This window comes from Zonotrichia leucophrys, chromosome 3 (genome assembly GCF_028769735.1).
Source record: "Zonotrichia leucophrys gambelii isolate GWCS_2022_RI chromosome 3, RI_Zleu_2.0, whole genome shotgun sequence".
Classification (NCBI taxonomy): Eukaryota; Metazoa; Chordata; class Aves; order Passeriformes; family Passerellidae; genus Zonotrichia; species Zonotrichia leucophrys.
The window spans coordinates 52,348,928-52,374,903 of record NC_088172.1 but is presented as its reverse complement, the minus strand read 5'-3'; the positions used below and the strand labels follow the sequence as shown (position 1 = coordinate 52,374,903).

The 25,976-nt window shown below is 35.4% G+C and overlaps 1 protein-coding gene across 3 annotated transcripts in view; it reads right to left on the bottom strand.

Moving 5' to 3' along the window:
- The window catches only part of SCAF8 (SR-related CTD associated factor 8), a 153,574-nt gene that overhangs the window by 98,353 nt on the left and 29,245 nt on the right, over positions 1-25,976 (bottom strand). For all 3 annotated transcript variants that reach the window (XM_064708204.1, XM_064708203.1, XM_064708205.1), the window contains exons 5-20: positions 25,214-25,370; positions 23,962-24,092; positions 20,913-21,089; positions 17,285-17,364; positions 16,767-16,884; positions 13,867-13,998; positions 13,629-13,741; positions 12,948-13,141; positions 10,690-10,790; positions 8,962-9,075; positions 8,169-8,325; positions 6,891-7,021; positions 5,758-5,902; positions 5,162-5,242; positions 4,351-4,572; positions 2,006-3,722 (exon numbers count right to left, since the gene is read on the bottom strand). In XM_064708204.1, the coding sequence (XP_064564274.1) occupies positions 2,020-3,722; positions 4,351-4,572; positions 5,162-5,242; positions 5,758-5,902; positions 6,891-7,021; positions 8,169-8,325; positions 8,962-9,075; positions 10,690-10,790; positions 12,948-13,141; positions 13,629-13,741; positions 13,867-13,998; positions 16,767-16,884; positions 17,285-17,364; positions 20,913-21,089; positions 23,962-24,092; positions 25,214-25,370 (3,756 nt within the window). In that variant the 3' untranslated portion in view covers positions 2,006-2,019. The remainder of the gene's footprint in view (positions 1-2,005; positions 3,723-4,350; positions 4,573-5,161; positions 5,243-5,757; positions 5,903-6,890; positions 7,022-8,168; positions 8,326-8,961; positions 9,076-10,689; positions 10,791-12,947; positions 13,142-13,628; positions 13,742-13,866; positions 13,999-16,766; positions 16,885-17,284; positions 17,365-20,912; positions 21,090-23,961; positions 24,093-25,213; positions 25,371-25,976) is intronic.

The window sequence follows — 25,976 nt, the reverse complement described above, 5'->3', positions numbered from 1 at the left end:
TAATAATTCATTCAAATCCACTCTTTCCAAGGGCTACCTTCATTAAGCTGTCTGTTTACTATCCAGAATAGAAGTCCCTGGAGCTGAAAAGTTGAACCATGACACAGCATGAAAAATACCCCACCATCCAGAGGAAGAGGACTACACACACAAGTAACTTGCTTCTAGGTTCAAAGGCTTGCTAATGCTTTACACTCATGTTTTCATACTTTCACCCATTTGAGGGAAGCAGAAGGGGAAATAAAGCTTGCATGCTAATGCTTTTATGTTAAAGATCAAAAGTCTAATTTGAGCTAAAAACGTTTCTTTTACCAAAGGGGCATTCATGTAAGAGAATCTACCCTTATTATCTTATTATGCAAGAGGAAAACAACTTTCTTAAAACTGAGTGAAAGGGTGCTTTCAGACACAGAATTTTAACAAAACTTACTTTGAAAGAAGTTGGTGAAATGCACTTGAATGGAACAAACTGAAAATCTGACATCATCCTACAGCTTAACCTTTCCAATTGAAAGGATACACAAGTAGCAAAGCAGGTGAAAGAGGAGGGAATAGCACTACTAATTTACCTAAGCAGCCAATTCATTTTAACAGTTTAAAAAGAGGTTCAGCTTCAATGTTATTCCATCAAAACACAACCCCCAACTCTTATTTCTGTAAAACATGTAGGGTTTTTAGACAACATCAGCTTTTAATGCAACATTTCTGAGCTTTGAGCCATTAAAATCAATTAACCATGGAATACTCAAACACTAACACTATCTATCCAGAACACCAAATATATTACAAAATAAAAAATGCAAACACTCATTTAAGTTTTGACTTCATGCATATCTGCATTTAAAAAAGTAAGCTGGAATACTACTGCATATTCTTACAGTATATATATTCCACCTTCTAAAAGCAGTAAGAACATTGTAACAATGAGCATGAGCAGATAAATAGAAGCTTGACAGCACTGCAGTGAAATAAGATTTATCTTACTACCTAAAGAAGGTGAAAAGCAAATTTTCACAACCTAGTTTCATTTCAATTTTATTGAAGTGCCTACAGTATTCTGTGAGTGCTTGCACATACACAGGCACACACAGAAAAAATGGTATCTACAAACAGTTTACACAGATATTTACATACATGTTATTTACATAAACTAATATGACTGCATGATCTTTGATGTAAAAACCATATGCTTCTTGCACATGTAACTGTTGCATTGGTTTTACAAAAGTAATATAAACCTTTTGCAACAACTGGCTAAGCATATATCAGAGCTGATTCCAAGTTTTTAGAGCTTGCAGGTTTTTAAAAAAAATACAATACCTAAAACACTGTTATCAAACAAATATGCTTTATTGGCATCTAAAAACAAAATGCACCCAACATTAAAATGTACTTTTTCATTTTTTAAACCCACTGCAGTACGAGGAACAAATCACAAACACTTACTTTAGAGAAAACAGAGACTATAGTGTAGATTTTACAAAATCACTTTTAATCTCTGTGTTATGCTCCTTAAGTAACATGGGCCATTTTTTTTTCTGCCGAATTGTAGGAACATAAAATATCACAGCTTTATCTATACTTTAAAATTCTGCAGCAGCCTAAAAACACGGACAAGATACACCAGCACCTGTTTTCAAGTATAACAATTTTGATAGCCAAACTAAGGGTAGTATCTAAAATTCCATTTTCTTCCATAGGAAGTCTTTGTTTGACAAGCTGTTAATTTATCATTGTGAAATTAAAAGCAATTGGGGGCAAGTTTATGCTTTACCAAAGAAATAAAATAAAATTTAAAAAAAAACCTAAAAGCAAAAAACGTTTACCTACCATGTTCAAATTAAGAACAGTGTTCTATACAAGTCAGTTGTACAGTTATTTAAGTGAAAGATGAACATGAACATCAGATTAACTTAATTCTGGCAGACAAAAGTGAACTGCTACGGTCCAGTCAGCCATTTATCTATTACAGAGAGATGACAACTTTACAAAAGGTATCTTTTACCTACTGAGTGATGATTATGTCCCCTCAGTTTCTGTGCTTTCTACCACTGGTTCACTCTCTATATCAGCTTCTGTGTCACTCTTCTCTTTGTTTATCTCCACAGAAGATGTCAGTTTTTCATAAAGTTCTGGATCATCCTGCACCTGTGCAGTTGGTGGCTGACTTTCTGTCTCTGTATTTTCACCATTTACCTGGGGCATATTATCAGCTTTGCGTTGAGAAGTGGCCCCATCAAAATATTCAAAAACCCTTGGATGTGGAGGCGGGATCCAGTTGTTTGACATTCTGTCTCTTCCAAACCTGTTTCCATTAATTTCTCTGCAGAAATTAAAATCTCTGTCATCCCTATCCCTCTGTCTTTCCCAGGGTCTTCTGCGGTCATCAAAATCTCTGTGAGCATCTTGTTCAAATCCTCTGTTCCAACTGGGACCACTTCTGCTATCAAACCTATAGTTTACATGCCGAAACCTCTCTCTGTCTTCATGGAAGCCTTTAGGGCCACCATAAATAGGGAAGGCATGATGCTCTCTTTCATCATAATCTCCTCTCTGTCCCCAGTGCTTGTCCGAATTGAAACCAAAATGCTCTCTTCGGCCAAGGTTATCTAGACCTGGTCTTCCAAAATTTTCTCTCATGTCTATATGTGGTCTAGCAAAGTGTTCTCTTCCATCTACTGGAGGCCTTCCTATACCTTCTCTTGGATCAACTGGTGGTCGTCCAACAGAATCTCTGACATCCACTGGAGACGGTCTGTTAAGATTATCTCGGTTTTCCACCGGAGGAAAGCGATAATCTCTGTCCCCCTCCTGTTGAATGTTATCACCTCCAAGAGGTAGCCTTTTCTCTGGATTAGAAATGTTATCGATATTTTGTCTTCCTGGTGTTCCAAAAGGTCTTTCTGTTTGATTAAAAATATCTGCTGGAGGAAAAGGACCTCGAGGTGGTGGTGGGTGAAGAGATGGATCGAGCATTGCGGGGGGAGGAATAGCACGCTGTGGTGGCATTCCTGGCTGCATTAAAGGAAACCTTGGTCCAGGCGAATGGGGCATTAGGCCTGGACGGATATCTATAAGAGGCATTCCTGGCATTCTTTGATTACTGATATTTAAATGAGGCATGTTTGGAACTGCAGCTGGATGCTGCATTGCCAGAAGTCCAGAATTACTTGGAATATTTGGTGGTGGCACTCCCATAAGTCCAGAACTAGTTGAAACATTGGGTGGTGGCATTATGAGAAGCCCAGAGTTGCTTGAAACACTCGGTGGCTGTACTCCTGCCAGAACTCCTGAGCTGCTGGACACACTGGGTGGCTGCATTCCTGTCAGAAGGCCAGGGCTGCTTGAGACACCAGGTGGATGAACTCCAGCTAGAAGCCCTGAGCTACTTGAGACATTTGGTGGTGGCACTCCAGCCATAAGTCCAGAGCTACTTGAGGCGTTAGTTGGCTGAATCCCGCCAGCAAGAGAAGAGCTACTGGAGACAGCAGGTAGCTGCATTCCTCCTGCAAGACCAGAATTGCTGGAAACAGTTGGTGGTTGCACGCCTCCTACAAGTCCAGAGCTGCTTGAAACACTGGGTGGCTGTACTCCCCCTGCAAGCCCAGAGCTACTTGAGACAGTGGATGGTGGCCCTTCTCCAGGAAGCCCAGAATTGCTTGAGACACTGGGTGGCTGCACTCCTCCAACAAGTCCAGAGGTACTCGAGACATCACTTTGCACTGAAATGCAGTGACAAGAAAAACAATTAACAAAAAATATCAGTGTTAACACAAAATGCGTTTTAATCCATGTTCAGGTAATGCATGCAGTGATGATACTGCTGACAAGGTGTGTCCTAGTTTCTATAGGTAATATATATTATTTCAAACACATTGGTGATACATAGACATTATGCCACAGAAATTAATGTCTCTACAGAGTAAAGACTGTATAGTAGCTAAAATTAACAAATCCCAAAGCCATCACCCAATTTATGCAATGAACTATTAAAATCTTTGATGAAGTTCTATAGATGTTATACTACCCTACACTCTCCTGCTCCTTTCCATTGCTACTTGTGTAATCAAACTGCATTTCTAAGAAGTTCTCTGATGAGTTCCCAGATTCAGCTTTACTTCTTGAGACTATGAGAAAAACATACTTAAGCATAAGCTGCTAGAAGTCACTGATCAGGTGATGACAAAGATCGTTCTCACCACTTCACCAAATTAAATTCAGAATGATACCCTACCCAGCACAAAACTTCCTATTCTGTAGTTACTAGCTCAATGGACTATGATTTGCAAAAGTCTCTGACTATGATGCTTCCTGTACAGGATCATATCATATAATGAAAACATTGCTTACCAGATCTATTGTTTTCACTGGAAGAAATCTGAAGGTCTGTAAGATGTGGTCCTTTGTCATCTGATTCTGGTTTGTTGATTGGCAGGGGATTGAAAACACTTCCAGCAGATAGTGTTGGAGTAGCTAGATTGCTAGTAACTGTGCCAACTGGTAGAACAAGGCCAGTAAAAGGAACATCCTTCATTGTCTCTTGTGCAATTGGTAATGGAGGCTGTACTAAAGCTGTAGAGATATAACAGAAATGTATCACAGTAATCATACAGTGAAACCTTCAAATTTAGTTTGGTAGAAGTCAGGCTGATAAATCAGAAGAAGTGAAATTAATTACCCTCACTGGTACATTTTTTGATAATAAATTTCTTATCCTCAATCAGCAATGTAATATTTAGGGTTTTTTCCTAGAGATCATGAGCTCCAGGCAAACCTAAGCAATCAGTACTCTGACATATCTTTAAATGTTAAATGAATACACTTAGAATGCTAAACTAAAATAAATTATTATCTATTATTCACTGAATAAGACCAAATAATTCCAGTAATAGCTACATGTGTTAGAAAGGTCCAAATATTGAACTATGCAAACAAATAATTAACAATTTGCAACTTAACTCCATGTTAGGTATAATTTTTCAGTCTACATTATAAGCACTGTAAGTCTTTATTCAATGCCTGCTTAAACCAGCTAAACAACTTCTGCGTTGCTATTTCCCATTACACAGAATTAACTTGCTTTTGTTTAAGTAACAAGGAGTAAATAAACAAAGTAAACTTTTCATCACACACAAACAATTGTTACAGCAATCAAACTTACGTGTTGGAACAACTGGTGGGACAACAGGTGGGGGGACAACAGGTGGGGGGACAACAGGTGGAACTGGAGGAGGCATATAACCTATATGGAAAAAAATGACAAATGATTACATGAAAAGCAAATAAACTTTTGCAGTAAAAGACTGCCTACATTATTTATCCCAAAAAGTTGTTCCACTGTACACTGGCAAATAAGGTATTAATAGGAAGAGGCAACATGGTTATTGTTTTCAAAAACAACCCCATCTTCACTACAGATGATCTGCAGGTGCATCTTTAAGTGATATCTACCAATAGTATCCAAAGAAGAAAATCAAGAGTTTCAAACCTTTCAAAAGAAAGGAGATTGATTTTAAGTACTTTTAAATTTTAATTTTTCACAAAGGTAGAAATCTGTGATTCTTATTCTCAACAGAATACATTGGTAAAAATAATACCAAGTTAGATAAAAGTAATTTTAATCTAGTATATAATTTAGGAGTCAAAGGCCAACTCACTGAGACAGTGACCAGTAGCTGACAGAAAACTTTGATGTACGCAGAGGCACACTAACTGCCTATGCTCATTACACACTGCATTTCATTTTTACTGACTTACCTGGAGGTGGCTGTGAAGGGTTGAAACTTGCTCTCAAGAAGGGTGGAGGAGGAATTGGGCTATAACCAGGAGGAGGGACAGACATTGTGACAGGAAACGCAGGTGGAACCAAGCTAACAGCAGGCACAGCTGGAGCTACTGGAATCTTTTTTCATGGAAAGAAAAACAAGCAGCTTCAATATTTAACAGTATTCAAGGACATTAAAAGGGATAAACTGATCTAACTGCAATTGACATCAAGCACTAAATGTTCCAAAGGCTTTGTATATATTTCAAACACTGAAGAATTAGATTGCATTCTGAAATGGTACACTATGAACAAACAAGGACACTGGAAGAATCCTATTTTATATTTACTTCATTCTCACACAGCCAAAAATACAGTCTAACACTATGTCTATTCAAGAATAAAAATGTATTGCAGAGGGGTGAATGCAGCAATGAAGAGAGAGAAAAGGAAGAAAAATATAAATAGTGTAGCAATTTGGGGGCACTTTGAAAACAGTGATTCTAGTGTCTAGAAAAACTTAGGTATTTTAGAACAATATTTTAGAACAACTTAATTGGAAAATTAAGTTTAGTGTGCGTAATAATAAGGCTAATAATCCTGATGAAATCCTGAAAATTATTTATTATTTCCTGAATTTCTGTTTGAGCTATGCATTGTGTTACAGTGCATCATATTTACAAAGATGTAATTAGAAGCAGTATAAATGTAATATATATATGTATATTTAAATATATACTGATCACAATGCACATTAGGAGACGGCTGAGATAGGAAGACTGAAGACAGTTTTTGCAAAAAGAAAAAGCCCAAAATTCAATTCAAGTAAATGCAATATATTAACATTCATATGATTTTATGTCAGTTCAACAACTGGAAATGTCTATATACATTTAGAAAGATAAAACACTAATAACATAAGTACAAAACTTATTAAGCAACTGCATGAAACTAAACATTATGGATGGAAACAATTCTAAAATATTTCAGAATTGAACGCTAATGGATGCAGGACTAAAATCAAAAATATTTTATCACTTAACCTCAGCGTTAAAGTTTACCTGTATTGAATAAGAAGTCTGCCCACCAGTTCCGTGGGGCTTTTGCAAACTCAGACAATACCAACCTGCAGCATAGTGACTGGTTGTGTGTAAGCTTCTGTCTGTGTTGTAATCACGGTACTCTTATCCACTGTAGCACTCTGCGTCGTTTGAGTATTTTCTTTAGCAGCTTCTGAGCTTCTGGCTGTTTCCCACTCTTTAAAAATGATGTATTTTATTATAAAATAATAATTAATGTGTAATTTTTGTATAGATGTCTTCCTTCTTAAACAATAAATTTGAATCTAGTATCTACACAGATTCATTACAAATAGCCCTCAAACTTATTTTTGAAAAGAACGAGTGCAATTATTTATTACTGTGTATTTTAAAGAACACAACATCTTTATCTACCTGCAATGCTGTTTAATTTTGCCTGTATACAAACTGATTGTTCAAAACTTGCCTACTTTTTTTACCAATCATTCTGTAAACAATTTGCAGTATAGAGTATGCTCCTGTTTTCTAAAAACTCCTGTAGCCAATATATGCATATTACTACTTGGCAACTGTACAATGAGAAAGCATCCTCATGTTAAACAAACTTCCCCACAACCTTCATTTCTTCCATCTGTCATTTCTCCAGGAATTTTGTACTTTAAGTGTAACACAGTGAATGGATTTCAGTAATGTTACATGTTTTAGTTTTTGTCATTTATACTCAATTTTCACTCAAAGCAAGATTGTATTTTGACCTGAAGAATCACTGTCACTGTTGTGAAAGTCTTAATCTACTGTTTATTTCAGTATAATCTGTTTCAAGAAATTACAATACAAGTAAATCTTTCATAAACCTAACAAACTATTCAATTGGGTTTCAGATTAAGGGCTAACACAGCTTATTTTCCTGTCTCTCTGACTTTATGAAAAAAATACCATAAGGTTCTGCTAAGCTGTGCCTATCAGGACAAGCTCTAATTTCAACTTAATTCTTTTACCAGAATACAAGACTTTCCTAATCACAAGCAGATAACAATTTCTACACAAATTGATATTTCACATACCAGTGCACAAGAAGTTCAAACCTCTTAAAATATGCTAACCTTTATTAACTGGCCTAAACTAATTATCTTCTGTCAGCAGTTCTTCATTGTCATGACAATCAACTAAATCCAAAATTAATTGATTAATCTAAAAATAAAATCTAGATTTCATTATTACAGTGCCATTTATATTGTAAACAAAGAGCTAGAAAAATCTAAGCAAATGAAAAAAGACTATGTATTTCCTAAAAAATAATGTTTCTGAGAATTTGCAATTACCAAAATAAACACACTGTCTATCAGAATTATTAATGTTTGTACCTGTATTTACTGTTTCCTGATCAATCATGCCACCTTCAGCAAAGCCTTCCAAATCATCCAATTTCACTTTCTCCCACGGAATGTAGGAAACTCCCAGATCCACATCCCAGAATTGCTTGTATTCTGTTTTCACACCTTTATTCAAAGCCCAAGCAATCTGAAAATAAAACCCAATCAGACAGTCTGGTAAATCATATAACCTGGGAATAGAATATTTCAGATTATTTCCTTCAAGTTTCTGTCACTGCACATCAATCCTCAGCATCTATTAATTAAAAGTTTTAACAATGTTTGGATTTTAAATGAACCTGCAAGAAGTTTACTGGGCCTCTACAACAGGTACATGTATGATTAATTACATCAGAAAGCTTAAATTTGTTCTACATTAATCCTAACATATATATGGGGAAATTAAAAATACAGCATTTCAAGGACTTACCCTAAAGTATCAAGCAGGTAGAAGAAATCCCTATAGCATTTAACAAAATACCTATCTCTAAGACTACTATAAAATTTAATATTAAGTGACCCAAACTGTTAGGTAGAGGACTTATTCTGTATGTACATAAACTATGGTCCAGGTGTTTCCTAAAGATCAAGTCATTTTTCTACCTTTCATATTGCCTGTTAAAAGCTGCATTTTACACAGTGAAAAAGCAGTTTACACCTCACTGCTTCATTCTTCTTCTCCACATTGTACATTTGAGTGAACAGCCGCTAAAAGACAAACCATCATAGTACAATTGTGCTGTGTTTGAAATGGACAGCATCCTTAAGATTGAAATCACCTTACCTTAATAATTTTAGATCCAATTTTATATGACCCAGAACTAAGTTTCTGAAGAGCACGATATGCATCTTGTCTGTGTACCATACAGACATAAGCACATCCTCTTGGGGGAATCATCTATGGAAAAACAGCAGTGGTTTTAAAAAGCAGGAAAATCAGTACTTCAGATTATGCAACAATACTAATTGTATCTAATACTATAGAAAGAAAGGCTTACACTGTAAGCAACTGTTACCTTAATTGGCCATATTAACAAGTTTGGGCCTGGAGAAAACTTAAGAGTGATACTGGCAGGCTACTTCAGTTACAACAATTCAAGAAGCAGCAGCAAGCTGAAGAATGAGTGTTATAAATGACATGAAAAATTTGAACAGGGAGCAGACTGGGAGCTACATTATGACAACATCAGAAAAGCAAAGTTTGCTACCTCTTCTTAAGCTCCAGATTCTCTGTGAGCTGAGCAACAACCTCTCACAGAGGAGCAAAATAGTGATTAAAAGTATATTGCATTTTTAAAGGGTAGACTCCTCATTCCTGAATGCGATTTTTTTAACGTTTTACTGCATTTATGTAAGTATAGCATGTTTTATTTATTGTATGTCATAGCATATAACCCTTGCAAGCTTATGCTAGCTGAATTATCATGTATGACAATCGCTTACAACTGTTTTAGTCAAAATCTTGGTGTGCTGTTACACTGTTTAAATGCACTAGTAACATAACAAACATGTAAGATGACAGACTGTAAACATATTTTCTAAGAATTGCATTAAGATATACATTGTTATTCTAGGTACTTAGGCTTTGTGGAATGCGTAGGATGAACTATCTACAATATGGTTTGCCTTTGAAATATAACAGGCACTAGGACATATGTATAGTTGTTACATTTCTTTCCTTAATTGATAGCCCCTGCAAATCAAAATGAGGTTTAAATGTCTGGCTACAGGGCTAATTTTTTCACTTGTGAAACTTTTTAGAAGATTCTGTAAAGTGACAAAAACATATTCCTTATTAATTACATATTTGACTATACTAACATGATAGAAAAACAGTAAAAGTTTCATCTGAAATGATGAAATTGTGCAAGAAGCATTTTAAATTGCTGAAGCAAGAGGAAAACCCAGATTTCTCTCATGCAGATGTGCTGTTTGAGGAGAAAAATACTTCCTTTTGAAGCTGAATTATAGGCAACTGAGGTACTACTCTAAACACCTGACGCTAAATTACTCTAAGTAATGAGAATTGTATGTCCAAATTATAAGCATGTTTTTAATTGTCACATTTTAGAATAAACGTTTGTTTACAGTACAATTTCTTTTCTTCTAAATGTTTTATCGAGAAGGATTCAACTTAAGGAATCCTCTGTTTGGAATGTAACCAAGAACAATGTGGATACACATCCGTAGGTGTCCTTAGGACAAGGAAAAATGATACCTGCTCCATGACACATCACTAAACCAGAACAACCATAACTTTTTGGTTAAACTCTAGTTTAAAAACTGCATAAAGTGCTAGAGCTTAGGAAGAGCCTTTTTACCTTGAAGTGTGGTCTTTAGTGCTTCAAAACAGAGTAGATCAAAACTAGGTGGCAAATATCATGGCCACAATTTTTAACTGTGATAGAAAAGTCTCCTAAATACAAGTTTAAGCAGCTGTAAAGAATTCAGAGACATAAGCATGCTTAAGTTTCTAGTCTAACATTTCTGAAATAGCAACATGCTTACTTACATTAATTGACTCTATTTGTCCAAATTCTTCAAACAAGTTTGTTAAATCTTGCTGTGTAGCCTTCTTGTCTACTTGACCTACCCAAAGAGTAGTACTGCAAACTGTCAAGAGACACATTCACATCAATCAAAATATTGAATGTTACCTTCTGAAATATTCTATAGCATGAATGTAAAAGATTTTGAAACTATCCAGGAATCACTGCTAAAAACCCAAGAATGGTAAATCTATTACTTACTATATAGAAAGTACATTAACAAAAAATGGTAAAGGGTTAAACAACATCAAACATATTGACCACAAGCATTTCTTCTTCTTGTTTCATATTCTTTTAAACAAAATAGTTGTTTTCATAGAAATAAAACTGTAAAATTCTGTAGATTAGCACTTAGAGCAAACTGAATTATAAATTACTTCTAGAAATAAACCAAAACATTTCTCTTCTCATTTCCATTAAAAACCCCATGCCTTTAGGAGTCAATTTTAACAAAGTAAGACTAAGTTCTAACTGGCTAAAAGTGTCTTACAGATGGAACTTAATACAGCGGTATTATGCACTGCATTTTCACCTGAAAATAGCAACAATATTATTAATTTACTATGGGCAAAAGCCTGAAAAGAAATTTATCTGAGGCAAATCAGGCTGAAGACATGCATGATACTTCTGATTCTTGTAAATTCCACCACAAGCCCAGATCCCTGCCTTCCAAATGTCCACCCACCATCCTCACCAAACACAAACACTCGCTGACATGAGCTAAGACTTCCTTCTGCCATTCCTCTGTCTTCCAAATACTGCCCAATCTATATGCGCAGCTTGGATTTCTTGGTTTGCTCTATCCTTTATGAAGGAAACATTCTTTCTTCATCATTACCTTGATACATCACATCTCCTTTTGGTGTACCAATCCTGGTGCACCAAAATGGAAACCAGAGCTGTGCATTCTGTCAACTGACATTTTCAACTGACTCTACTTTACAGTGGTGAAAATGACCAGCTCTAAGATTTCTCTTGGACAAAACTTGTCCCTCACATGCTTGTAGATATCCCTTTTATATCTCATGGTGTTAAGCTCTAGGAAACAATTCTTTAGATCTCAACCAGTAATAGTGGCTGTCACTGAACAAATTTCATGAAGTAGAACACTTGTCAGGTGAATTACTTGTTTATTTAATCGCTTACCTCCCCCCAAAGTTTCCACACTTCACTTAGCCTACTTAATGTCTCCTTTAACTTTCACAGGACCTCAAATGCTGCTGCTGTTTGTTAGGTTACTTAACATCTCTGTCTCTCAGCTCCCAACCATTTTGATTATAGCTCCCTGCCTTGTAGACTTCTGGGAGAAATCTATACCATAAAACCAATTTGTCTCTTTTCGTGTGAAAAACCAGAGAAGAAGAGGGAAAAAAAGTGCATCGGAACTGTTTAAAGTCACTTTGGAATGATATAAAATATTAATGTGAAGAGAACAGAACATTCTTTCGTTTACAAAAATGAGTTGTGAGCTGCTTTCTTGTCAGATAAACCATATAGCTCTAATACACAAGATAAATGCAAAACTATATCAGAAACAGTTTATAACCTATCTGAACAAAACTAAACTCTCAAAATACATTTCCTTTGATTTAAGCAACCGGGTGGAGGAAGTTATTTTTTTCCTTACTACCTTTTTTTTTTTCAGTATGTAAATTCTCTGTGGAAATGAATGCAATACACAGCAGCACTCTGCAGAGGCTGAAATCCACTTGATTTTTGAATACTTCCTTAAGATACTACCATTATGGTCCGTCTTACACTAGCAAATTCCACCTGCTTTGGTGCTACATTCCTCTGAAAATCTATTTAAAAAACAATGTTAACGTCTTAAAACCCGGGCCTCTAAGATTTCCATCAAAGTGTCTGAAGTGTGCACCACACCCTTTAACATTTTAAAAATTTTTAGACCAACTGCTGGACATGTTCAAATGTCAAGTTAAAGACAGCATTAAAGAGAAAAGATTGTAACTTAAGAGACAGCCCTTGCTGCTCTCTGTTTTGAAGCATAATCAGTGGTGCAAGTGTGACTAAAAACATCAGAAGAGGAGTATGATACTTGTTCTTGTCTAAGATGACATGATGTACCTAAGCTGCAAGAAACATGAGAAATTAAACTTATAAATATATAAACAGTCAAGATAATTCTTGTTCTGTCAATGGAAAGAAAGCCTTTTTTGCACTTAATCCCACATTATTAAAGCACTACCCAGGTACTACATACCACTGAGTGTTTTTGACCGTATAGGAGGCAATCCCTTTTTCTGACGTTCCTTTTCCCTTTCCCGAGCCCTTCTTTCACTGGAGTATGACCGAGATGACTTTCTCTTCCTTTCTCTTGATCTCGAGCGTGAACGTTTTCTGTGTTTCCGCTTACGAGAACCAGACCGTGATCTAGACCTTCGTTTTCTTGGTGACCTACAAAATACTTAATTTTAGTATGCTGAGTTAAAAAAAAATACTCTGATTTAGTCATCTTTTAACTATAAACTTTAGGCACTACACAGATATTTCCATTATATTCACTAAAACAACTTCAGGAAATAAATTTAATGCCATTTGGGTGAGGAACAGAACATACACCTTAAAACAAAACACATTCAAAATGTTCTGTATCTACAGTACCTAATTCTCTGGCACAGAAAGCCTGTCCAGCTGGCTAGTGTTAGCTATTTCTGTAACCTGAACACATCTTAAAAAATTTCAGTTAAATCACACACGTGGCAAATGAACTGTCATAACAAAAGTTTGCATCTAATACACAAATATTTAACAAACATATTTTTTTTTTTGACAAAAACTGCTTATGATAATTTTGGAAAATACAGAATTAAGACTGAAAATCTCAAACTGCAACTTTTTTTCAGAAAAACTTCCTTTACTTAATGCAAGGTAATTACAAAACCTTGAACGAGATCTTGAACGAGTTCTTGATCTTGAACGAACAGCTGATTTCTTTTCTTCTTGTTCAAAAATCTCTTCTTCAGCAATATCTTGACCTTCATCTATATCCATGTCCTGAGATCAGACATAAAAATTGTTCAGTAATACTTAATAAATTTATTCACAATACATATGACTTGGAATTATATTAGTTTATGTTTTCTTTTCAATTTCTGTAATAAAATTTTAAATAATTTTACCTGTTGTTGAATATCCATGGAATCATCTACATTTGCTTCCACTTCTAAAAACTGCTGTTGACTACTCCCTTGTGATGGTGATGCAGAGTGCTCTGAACCAAAATTTCCTTCTTGATTCTCCTCAGGACTTGCCTAAATAACAGTTAATAATATACCATAAAGCCCCTTGCAATTACAAACGTAATACTACATGAAAATAATATTCCCATTTCTCATTAATATGAAAGCTGAACTGGCTATCAATACATTCCATTCCTTTTTAATGGTATCATCCTAAAACACAAAACTTTGAAATAATTAATATTTCTGATTACAAAAGATTAGTATCTATTTGCTAAATAACAAAACTACAGTACACACAGAGTACACAATTTACTGCTTCAAAACAGAAATTCACAGGACAAACGTAGCCATATGTACAGTGACCCTGAAAGACATCCACTTGTCCCCCCCATGCATATGCATTAATAAATGTTGATACTAACATAATAAAAATATTTGCAATACTAATTGAACTAGTTAAAAAATTTACACTAGCCTGAACTTTTCTACAGTGAATGATTTCAGACAAGCAATTACTGAAAAATAAGAGAGGAAGCTGTGCCATTTGTGTCAATATGGCAATTTCAAGAGATCTAACAAAATAAGCAGTGCTGAAAAAACACCAAAATTAATGAATGTGGAATACTCAAGGTGCTGATGATTTGCTAGAGAAAAAGCTATAACAGCCTGTGCATTGCCTAAAAGTACAGATTTGGAAAAAATATCTCTAAGGTACAAATAATTCAAGAACTAGAACAAATGAAATTAAAATATTCAGAAATCATATGAGAAAAATTTTGAAAAGCAATTTAAAATTTATAACCCATTACTGCAGGTAAACATTTCAGTGATGCTCACTATATTTTAACTTTTAATTAAACAAATGTTCTATCTGCCCAGAGAATGACAGGAAGTCAGCAGAATTACTAGTAGTAACAATTTTATCTTTATATTTTTTAAACATCTTATAACAAGTTTGTAAAAAAATATTCTACTATAATTCAGTTAATTTATTTGCTTTCTGACAGAATGTTTTGTCTCATTTTCCTTATATTTAATTATTCTTCAACCATCTGTTTCTTGGTATCAATGCCTACAATTCTTGTTGCCCCTTCTGTTTTTATCTTCTGTCCTCTCCTCCCTTTCCCTCTGCTCCTCATCAGATGTCTAATAATTTTGTTTTGTGCTTTATCTTTCCTTCTCTTTCCTTTCATCTTTCTCAATGAAACTTACACATGGAAATCAAGAAAATATTACCCATAACATACTGCAGTCACTACAAAGTAGTTTCAGCAGCAGTTTGTATCTTTTAGCTGTTATCAAAGTGGAAAAAAAAACCCCTTTCTCTCCATACTGACTAGACAAGAAGTCTGGATCTGAAGGGGAAATTCATCAGGTCTTGTAATAGAAAATTAAATAGTAAGGGGAGAGTCAAGTAAACGTTCTACCCATAAATATATTGTAAACTTTGATTTTGCTGATTTTACAACAAGGCAGGCAATCAATATTTATATTTTCAAATTAGACAGATACTTTTTGATATGACATTTCAAAAGCTCCTCAAACAGATCATTCCTCTCTTTATTCCTTTACAGTGTTTTTAGTGTTTAGAGACAGAAATAGCCAGATATCCACCAGTACCCAAAACTATTTAGTCTGTAGCTATACTGTATATTCTTTTCCATTTACTACACTTAAATGAGAAATGAAAACAAAACAGTAAAATAAATCAGCAAAGAAACAGTATTTAGTAGAAATTCAATTAAAAAAGTCAGAAATTCAAAGCTTAAATGGCATTCTTGATTGAAAGCTGAGCCCCTTGGCTCAGGCAGTGGAATAGATTGTTCAGGGAGGTGGTGGGGTCACCATCCCTGCTGGAGTTTAAGAGATCTGGACTGGATCTGGGCTGGGTGATGTGGTTTAGTCGTTCAGGGGTTACAGTGCCAGTCGTGGTTACAGCTGGACTTGATGATCTTAAGGTCCCTTCCCACCCTGACCACTCAATGGTTCTATGACTTGGCCTTTGCACAGATTGAACTAAAGTCTCCAACAGATGTTTGTTAAGTTTGTGATCCCTTGTCTTTTCTTTCAATCTGAGATTTCTATTTTCCTCTCAAACTATATCCAAATACTCCACAGGAAGTCCACTTCATACCTGGCCAGGATCAAGAAAAAATACTTTTGTTGGCTTTGGTTTGCTCTTTTTCTTTTAAATGGGATCAGGAGGGGAAAAAGAACATTTAAGTACAGAGGACTAATCTCAGCAGAAATAAGTCAAGTTATGTCAGCGTAGAGAGGACACAATTCATGTAGTTAAGAGGAACCCTGGGTTATCTCAAGCACCAGTTCTTAATGAATAATTTCTCAGGAAATACATGACTACACTTTTGCTCAGATTCTTCAACAGAATTATTTCATCAATTATTAGTCAAGACATAAAACCTGGGGAAATTAAAGCTACCGACAGTCTCTATTCTGTCCTCCCCTCAGAGACAGGAGCATAATCACTTTATTGCTCACCTTATTCCTTCTGCAAGCATGGGAAAGCATTTTTCCCCCATGTAAAGAGCTGAACAGCCAAAGCACAGTCATGTCTAACTCACCTAATGAGTACTCTTTCCTAAGAGAAACAAATTGTACTCGCACACATTTGGTTGTGGGTTTTTTCTACTTTAAGCACTTTTTTCCACCTACCCCACTTACTCAGCAAGTTCCTGTTACATGGTCAGCTAGCAATAAAGACTTTAATTATAGGAAAACTGTCAGTAACAACACAATTTTTTTGTCCTGGAATATGCTTTTTTTTTAATCAGAGCAGAACATAAATTACTACAATAGCCACAAGGTGGAGTCCTTACCTTTTGAGGCTGCTGCTGCTCCAAAAGCTGCTGTCTGAGATGCTCTAAATTTTGCTGCTGTAGCTGTTCAGCTAGTTGGTGAAAAAGTGAGTTGTTCACAGATTCTGGTACTAATGGCCTAAAATGAAATAAATTAAAAAAAAAAAGCCTACAGTTTTTCTGTTTGTTTAAACAGTTAGTAAAAAGATCTTCACAACTGGGTTTCAAGTTTAACTAAAATGTAAAATAATGAGGACAATGGAGTTAGTTCAACCTGCTAATATCATCACTATTCCATCAAATGTATAAATATAACTATAAAAAGCAAAGAACATGCTAACCTTATCCTAAAGTCAAAAAATATTCTGGAACACCGACACAGTAAAATGTGTATGCTAATTTAGAAAACTGTCTATTCTCTTCCTACTGTTTTAGTGTACTTATGCTCTGAAATAAATATTTTCCTTACTTAATCCTAATTTTCAACTAGCATCAGGCAAATTTTAGCATTTTCCATAAGAAACATAGCTTGGTCTTACAATTGGGAAGAGGGAGTTTCCTTTTTAGGCTCTTCATTTTGTTCAGATTCTTCCCCAAAGTCAAACCTGTCCATCAGCTTCTAGGAGAAAACAAAATAAGCATTACTAAACATTCCTTATATGTCCCTTTAAGCATATTTCCTTTTCATTAGGAAGATGCTCTCATTTCTCAACTTAAAAAAAAAAAGTTTGGCAAATATCCTGAATAGAAAATTAAGTGGCATACTGTTATTGTTACCAAACTCTTGACTGCATCAAATTTTGGCCCAGTTTTCCTGAGCTCTGCTGCAACAAGTACAACCACATGTTCTTTTCCACAGTAACTAAGAGCTATTTTGGAGTAAAGCTTAAATAAAGATTAATTTTTTGTAATGGTACCTTTAATTAGAAGAAATTACTACGAAGAGGCCAACTATTCAATCCTTTGGTAATCATCAAACTACTCTGCTCATATCAAGAGAAGACCTACAGCTTGATTACTTCACAAAGAATTATTGTATTTTCACACACACGTGTCATTTAGACAACCTGAATTCCTTCAAATATACTGCTCCTTGAAAAGAACTTCTCAATAGTCTGCAAAAAAAAATCAAAGCAAGCAGTTATCATGTAAGAGGAATAATCCTTCTAATGGACAAAAAGAAAGGTATCTGACAAGGAGAAAAACTTGGATAAACTTCCTGTGTTATCTGTGAAGATGTCTACACTGGAGTTCTGCTTAAGTAAAAAAGTAAAGTTTTTAAAAACTTTTTAAAAAGTTCGGAAGTATTTTAACAGCACCCTCCTTTCTTGAAGAGAAAAACTAAGGAACAAGCATAAAGAAATACAACAGATGTTATTTATCAGTGAGATTGCATTTTTTCACTGTTTAATGAAAGAACCATGCTATTAAAACCATGTCCATGCATCTTTACACACCTTGGAAGTTTTCTGAAAAGCAGAGCTAATGCTATACTACCAAGCACCATAACTTCCTCTCAAATCTTAATCTCAGAAAAAAACCCAGAGGATGAGAATGTATGGCAGCAATTTTGAAATACTAAGGCAAAAACATCTTCAGCAAAAAGCCACGATTATCCAGTACCCCATATTCTTTCTCAGGATGCTCTATTTATTCTCAGTTACTGCAGTCCAGCAAGAAGAACAAAGCATAAGCTAACTAGAAGATGGATCAATCACTGATCAATCAAGAATTTTAGAACCACTTTACCCAATATAATATTTACGAGAAAGCAGGACTGAATATGTCTCTGAGAAAACACAGTAGAAACACGGACCATTCAGCTTATGTGAGGTGGGATGTTAAAACCCAGAACAACTTTCACCATATATATCTAATTCATTTACAGCAAGGTGATCACCTTTTTTGTTTGTATTGTTAGAATATTTCCAGTGAGGCACTTATAAAATGTTGCTGCTCTGAAAAAAGTTGTGCATTTCAGAAAAACAACCTCAAACTTAAAATACTATTAATCATCATGTATCTTCCATCATGACAAAGTAGGAGGCAAAATAACAGAACATGTACTGTTTATATGGCTGAGAAAATAAATAAATAGAAACTAGTCACCAGTTCACAACAAACAAAGAAAACATCCAGATTAACCAAGGCCAGAGAAAAGGAGAGAACTTCCAGCCAAGGCAGGTAAATGTGTAGCATGATTTTTGTTTATATTTGGTTTAAGTAATATTGTACATACTGAAGCAAAAAATCTGAACTGAAATATCTTGATTTTACATAGTTTGTAGAATAATACTCTCTACAGTGAAGTAACAGAAATTAAACCAAATGAAATACTAGGACACCAAGTTGAATCTTACACACACATGCACATAAAAGTTGCAGAACCTTCCCTTATGCTACATGTGTTACTTTAATTATGTAAGAAGAAAACGTGTTCAGAAAAAGCAACAGAAAGGAATAAAGACATGAAAAAAGGTTTTTATTAGAAATGAAACTAATTTTTTCATAAGAATCAGGATATGCTCTTTGGAAATTAAAAGAAAAGGAGTAGGGCAAATCCACATGTAATGTTCATCAATTTTTTTTTTAACTGTAATACAGTATTTGGTTCTATAGCAAGATCAGACAACAGGCACATTCGATGTTGCCGAAAGAATTTTTCACATAATGCAGATTAATTTGCACGATTAAGTAACACAAGATACTACAGATTGAAGAGATTGAAAACAAAGGATTGGAAGAACTGCCAAATAGGTTCTTTTAAAAAAAGATGGATACTTATGCATTCATCAAAATTATTTTCTTGCACTATTTATTATTTGTTATCCAATTCACAAACATGATGTCATGGAATAAAAACTATGCTTCACAGTTTCCTTCGGATCACAATACTAATAAATATTTGGGTAAATATTTATGCTGCTGCCCTTTCTTTTATGTCTGTATACAAACATCTCATCAGGATATGAATTCCTTCCATTTGCTTCAATTTAAGATGTCCAAAATTCAAGACATCCACACCTACAAATAAACCAATCCATGGAAATGCTGGAATTCAAGTCTGCAGAACAATGCCACACTATAAAATACTTCCTGTATGTAAATAATACAGCAGTCCCTATTAACTGATGCCTTCATTCCCTGGGATTATGCCCTTCTCAAGTTGATGGTTACAGCTGTGGTATAGCAGAGTACAGGCCATTCTTTTCCTGACTTATTTTTACAGCTGCATTACTTTCAATAAAAAGAGATTATCTGAGTGAAGAATAAAAAAGGGTTTTTTGCTTCTTCAACTTCCTTATGCTTACTATTTATTCACTCCAGGACAATCCTACAGAGATTATGTACACACAAACGATTTCTTCCAAAAACAATAGAACAATGCTTATTTATTTCTTTCTTTAGCTAGTTAGTTATAATTCTTTGAGCAGAAGTTCTTCCTTTTTTATTACAGGTATTATACTACTATGACTGCAATTGCCTGCATGGTTGTTGCTACCTGGCATGCAATAATATTAGTATTCTTAAATTCCTGCGTTCTGATTTTGTTTGTAATTTGGTTTGGGGGTTTGTGCTCTTTTTTTGGGGAGGAGGTGGGTTGTTGGTGTTTGGTTTTTTGGTTGGTTGGTTTTGGGTTATTTGCAATTAAAGTTTCTTTACCGACAGGCTTATTTATTCACTTACATCACTTTGTGGCGAAAATTAAAGTTTTCTTGGGACATACTTTATAATGCAAGAAAATTACAAATCCAACTTTTTTACTCTTCTGAGAAAACAGTGTATACTAAATTAATTCCTGCATATTTTCCATTTATTACCTTGTAAGAAACAATTCTCATTGCTATGTTACAAAGGGTGCAGAAATACATGGCTTAACTTTGCTAAATCATAAATCAAATCCATTACCATATTCAATAACCTTTGTGGGTCTTTTCCAATACTAGATATTATACAATGGGCTATTTAGCCCTAAACTCATATAAAAGTAATATTTTCATTTACACTACTGTCTAGACATTGTTTTTTATTTTCAAGCTGTATCACTTTATGGTATATTAATGTATTTTTAAAATGTCCAAAGTCAAACAATAAAATCTAAAAGAATTTCTCACATATTAAAAAAAAAAAAAAAGCTTCTTCAAAGTTCTATTATTTTACTTCTACCTTATTAAAAGAGACACTCTGTTCCAGTGGATTAAGTGTGTTAGCAGCAGCAGCTGCAGCTGTGAGTTGAGCTGTGAGGGCCTGTAACTGGACGACCAGACCGGCATCCAGAGCTTGAAGTAGCGAAGGCTGAGGTTTCTGCTGCTGTATCTGCAGTGTCTGTATCAATTGCTGAAGCTAAAAGAGAAAAGATAACAAATACATAGAATAAGATTTTTTAAAGCAAAAAATCAAAGTACAAAGTAGGCTTTTCCCCTTCCACTTAGTAAAAAAACTCCCAGGAATGAAGTATCATCTAACCTATGGCTATTGTTTTGTCTTTTATTTATTTACAGCAAATTTTGTTCCCACTTACTGGCTAATTTGTTTTCTGGGGCTGATAAGATAGGCAGATGCTTCTTCTTCCTAACTTGCTCTGACAGGTTTCATGATGATGCCAGTCACCACTCAGGATTTCCTGCTTTCTAGTGTTCCCCCTCTTCTGCTTCTCCAGTTTGATTCCTTTTGACCTGAAAAAAATCTGTTAGCCTATTCCAGCTTCCTAAGGGCCCACCTAAATTAGGAAAATCTGTGTCCTGTAACAGCATTTGTACAGAGAAAAGAACTGCTCTGTGGCAAGCTCCACAGGTTGCCAATGCAACCTGTTCATAGGGAGAGCTTGCACCTGTGTCTCTGCACTAGTCACAAGTGAAATCTCATGGTGAAACTCAGGTGTGGGTTGACAGAATGCAATTCTCCTACTATGTTAACAAAACATCAAAGCAAATGTACAAACCAATCACTTGGTCTATCTTGAGGTCCTTACTTCAAATTCATATCTGTATATAATCTTTTGGAGAAGCTGTGCTAGTGAGGAAATAAAAGGCTTTCTCATAGGGAGATCAATTTATCTGTTGGACAGGAATGCTCCCAGAAAACTGTGCAATTTGCCTTAAGAAAAAATATTAGCCCTATTGAAAGAAGCTCTCCTAAACCACTGTGGAATTAGAGGAAGCAGTTCTTTGACATTCCTCGAGATAAATCTCTAGAGTCTTATCTAAAGATATTTGTGGGAAAAGGGTTGAGCAAATTCAGGTAGTTCAAACTTGCTGACATAAGTCCCTGATTACCCTTACCTTCAATACTCCAACCGCTTATAAGTTTCCCCACTAAACTCTTAAAGGGTTCAATGCCTCCCTTCTTACTAATCCTCATTAGAAACTTCATAAAGTGAATTTCTTCTCTGCAATGCATCGGAAGTGTGTGACCCTTTTTCAAGATAGTTTTAGAGTAACTTTCTGATAATGTGAAATCATTTTCCCTATTCCTTTAAAAACAGTTTTACAGATTTCTTATACAGCAGAGCCTCTGAAAAGGCTTCAATTGTTGTTCTACCTAAGCAGGAGCTTTCCCTGATTACTGCAATAGGCAAAGCTGAAGCGTTCTCCCCTCACCCCCTTTTGTCTGGTACAGCTGGTCTAGCCTGTGCATTGCTCTCAGTAGGAAGGAATCAAACTGAAGAGGCAGAGATGGAGGCCCTAGAGTGGAAAAATCCTGGGTGGGCACCATTCTTGCTGTTTTCCCATTCTTGCTGGTCACATCTTTCTTAGGGTCAGCCCCTTCTTATGTCTAGACCCTCAATTTACCTACACACACTCTCACCGATAAAACACAACTGTAGGATTAAATCAAGCTCTCTGGAGCTGGGGAGAGGCTGTGGCAGAGGACTGGTTTGAAGAACAAGAAGAAAAGGGACAAACAGGATGTAAGCAAATATCATCGTTCCTCTACCAATCCTAGACATCTGCATGTACATATTTATTGTGTACCCAGTCTGTCTCTTCCCTTCTGCTTAAGACTATTTTGAGCTAAATATCCAAATGTTATTTCTTTGTGATCTGCTGTCTTTAAAATTTTAATTCCCTTCTCATCTTCATTTTTTCTCTTGCTTTTCTGTTTTTATATTCTCTCAGCAAAAATCTTTAAAATTACCTCACAGACTTTCCACGTATTTACCATTCTCATTTCATATCCTTTCCTTTTTAAGAGCTAGTCCACTATTTTTCCTTCATATTTCTCAAAGTATCCCACAAACTCATTTTGCTTTAATTTTCAGTGACTTCATTTCTTCCAGTGTAAACAGATAAAAATATTCCCTCCACTTGACTTCTGAACAATTACAGACAACTCTAGCTAGCTACATACTGTAAAACATTCTCACTAAGTGAAGTTGTTATTGCCAGCAAGAGCTTTCACTGGCCACTGCTTCTTATTCATATGCATGAGAATTTTTTTAGTATGCCAGCAGGTAAAACAACCTCCGTCCAAATAAAAATCACAATGCCAAAGTTATGCAGGTGTCATAGCTCTAGCACAGCCTGAAAAAATGATCTACATTTTTACAGAAAGCCAATTGTGTGTGCTTAACTTATGTAACCACAGGTTATGAGGGCAAGTAGTTCTTGTGATGCTGGAAATCAAGACATTTTTGGAGTTGAGCGTTTAAAGATTGAAGAACATAGTAACTTCCAAAATCTTATTTTTGAATGCTGCAAAATAAAATCTATGTTTAGCTGATGGAAAGATGAAAAAAGGAATCAATATACAGTACACTTCCTGAAGAAGTTTGCTGCCGTTCTTTAATTCTGTACAATGCTTAGCTCTTCTTCAGGCATCCAACAGAGACATATGCTTTAACTGGCATTCTATTTCATACCTTTATCCATAAAATCTTATTGCTGCTCTTGATTTAGTCATCTGCAATAGATCTGTACTTGTCATCTATATAGACAAGCATGTATTACAGTCCATCTTATCTGAAATCACCTTCTGAGACTCTTTAAGTCTTTAAAGGTGCTGGCTTTAAATGGGGCTGGCTCCAAAAGGCAACACTGAGTTTTAACTGACCTGGAACTTACTTGTGATGAACAACCTCATGGGAAAGTTAACGTGGACATCGGACATAAAGACAAATAAGAGATACACATGAAAGCATTCCTTACCTGTACCCCAAAGTCACAAAGTATCAGACAGTCTACAGTGTCTACAGTGTAACTGTCCACAAAATTACCTGTTGGCCTTGAGGACTCTGTAAAATCTGTGCAACAGCGGCAAGGGTGTCTGTGTTAGCAATCTGAGATACCCAAGGATCAGGCAAACTCTGTGCCACATTGGCTGGGGTAACTGGAGTCACAGGTGTACCTAAAAACCAGAAAAATCAGTATGCTAAAATATTTCACACAGAAAATAAAAATAGTGTTAGAGAAGACAAAAGCCTGCTGTAATTAAACACTGAGAAAGCACATCAATTGAAACTACTTTTCTGACATACACGAGAGCACACAGAAATAATACAGACTCACATCAACATTCCTCAAGTAGCAGAATTACTTGGTGTTAGTTGGGACTAGTGGGACTCCTAACAAAACCACTGATGAAGACAAAATAAATAAGTTTCACACAGTATTCCAAAATATTCAGTGGAAACTACATATACCAAAAGACAATTGTTAGCAATCTACTTGTAAGCTAGTCCAAATCTCACTGGGCTTGCACTTTATCCCCAGGAAGAATCTTAAAGATTCTACTAAAAATTTCAACCTGTATCAGCTGGATTCATGAAGATGGCTTGTTTTATTGTTTTTTCTCAAGAGAAAGACTAAATCAGCACTCTGATAATTAGTTTCATGCCATAATCCAGAAGAATCCTCCATACCCACAAATACTTTTTATTTATAGCTCAGAAGTAGAAGTATACCAATGAATGCTAAACATGACTAGATTACTGCTTTGAAAGTCAATTTGCACCAGAATTTAAAAGTTATGATTCCAACAATTTAATGTAGTCATACGATATAAAAGTAAAAAATACTAAACTGGAAGATGCAGAAAAGGCACTCCAAGATCTGAAAATCTCACATATTTGCTTTACCAATGAAAGCTAAGGTGAATTTCCATCTCATTCCTTTTCAGCATGGGATCAGCAAAAGGTGAGTTACAAAAGCAGGTGCCAAAAGCCATTCCTATTTGGCCAATGTACCATATATCCCAACTTCAAAAGAATAAATTTTGATGAAGTGAGAAGTTAAAAATCCATTTTCCTGCTATCTACCTACATAAGCAAGGCAGATACTCAGAGCGCAAAACAATCAAGCCCACTTTTACAATAATGTTTTCCTGTTTCCCTGATCTTGATGGTGTTGGTAATATACTTCTTTCTAGCATTCATTTGAGTGAGATATTTCAGCATGTTAACAGGCAACATACCAAAGCTGACAGAAGTGTTTTGGTTCAAAGTATGACTTCCATCTGGTTTTGTTTACCTGGCGTGTTGTTGCTCATAGCAGCTGTAGTGCTGGGCAAGACAGGGGTCACAACGGGAGGAGGAATTCCTGCTGCCATATCCAAGAGAGGCTGAATAATTTCACTCTTGAACACATTATTCTTCTGCCATAAATTTAGCACTCTAACAATTTTACTCTAAAATGAAGAAAAGACAGCAAAAGATCTGAGTCATGCTTATTTTTCTTGTTATTGATCATGGAATTCTTAGCTAGAAACTTTAATCTGTCTAGACTAAAGAACCTTTAGGATTGCAAACAGTAAGGACAGCTATACTGGGTCACACCAAAGATGTCTTAACTACAAACCTGAGACTGATCCTAGGCAACAGCAAAGAGCTACTACACACAGGTGACAATGTTCTCTCAACCAAAAATGTGCCTTTAGTTTTGGAAGATGACATGGAAGGAAAATTATTTTAAGGAAGCATCTTGAAGCATTACTAATAATTAAAATAATGAATTATTAGTCTGCTAATTTTTTATAGTTAGCATTTATAAATGCAATTCTGTTCTGCCTGTGAACCAAAATCATTTAAGTGCACTGAAAAATGCATATATACTATTAAGACTGCTAAATATTTTTATTAGAAAAGCAGCTTCATATTTTGCAAGCTCTCTTGACGAAGTGAGGAATTTAGAAGTTTAAACTGGAACACAATTACCTGCCTATTGAAAATACATAGCAATATTAAAAAAGGTAGATCATGGGGAAGGAAAAAAACCCCCAAATTAAGACCTCATA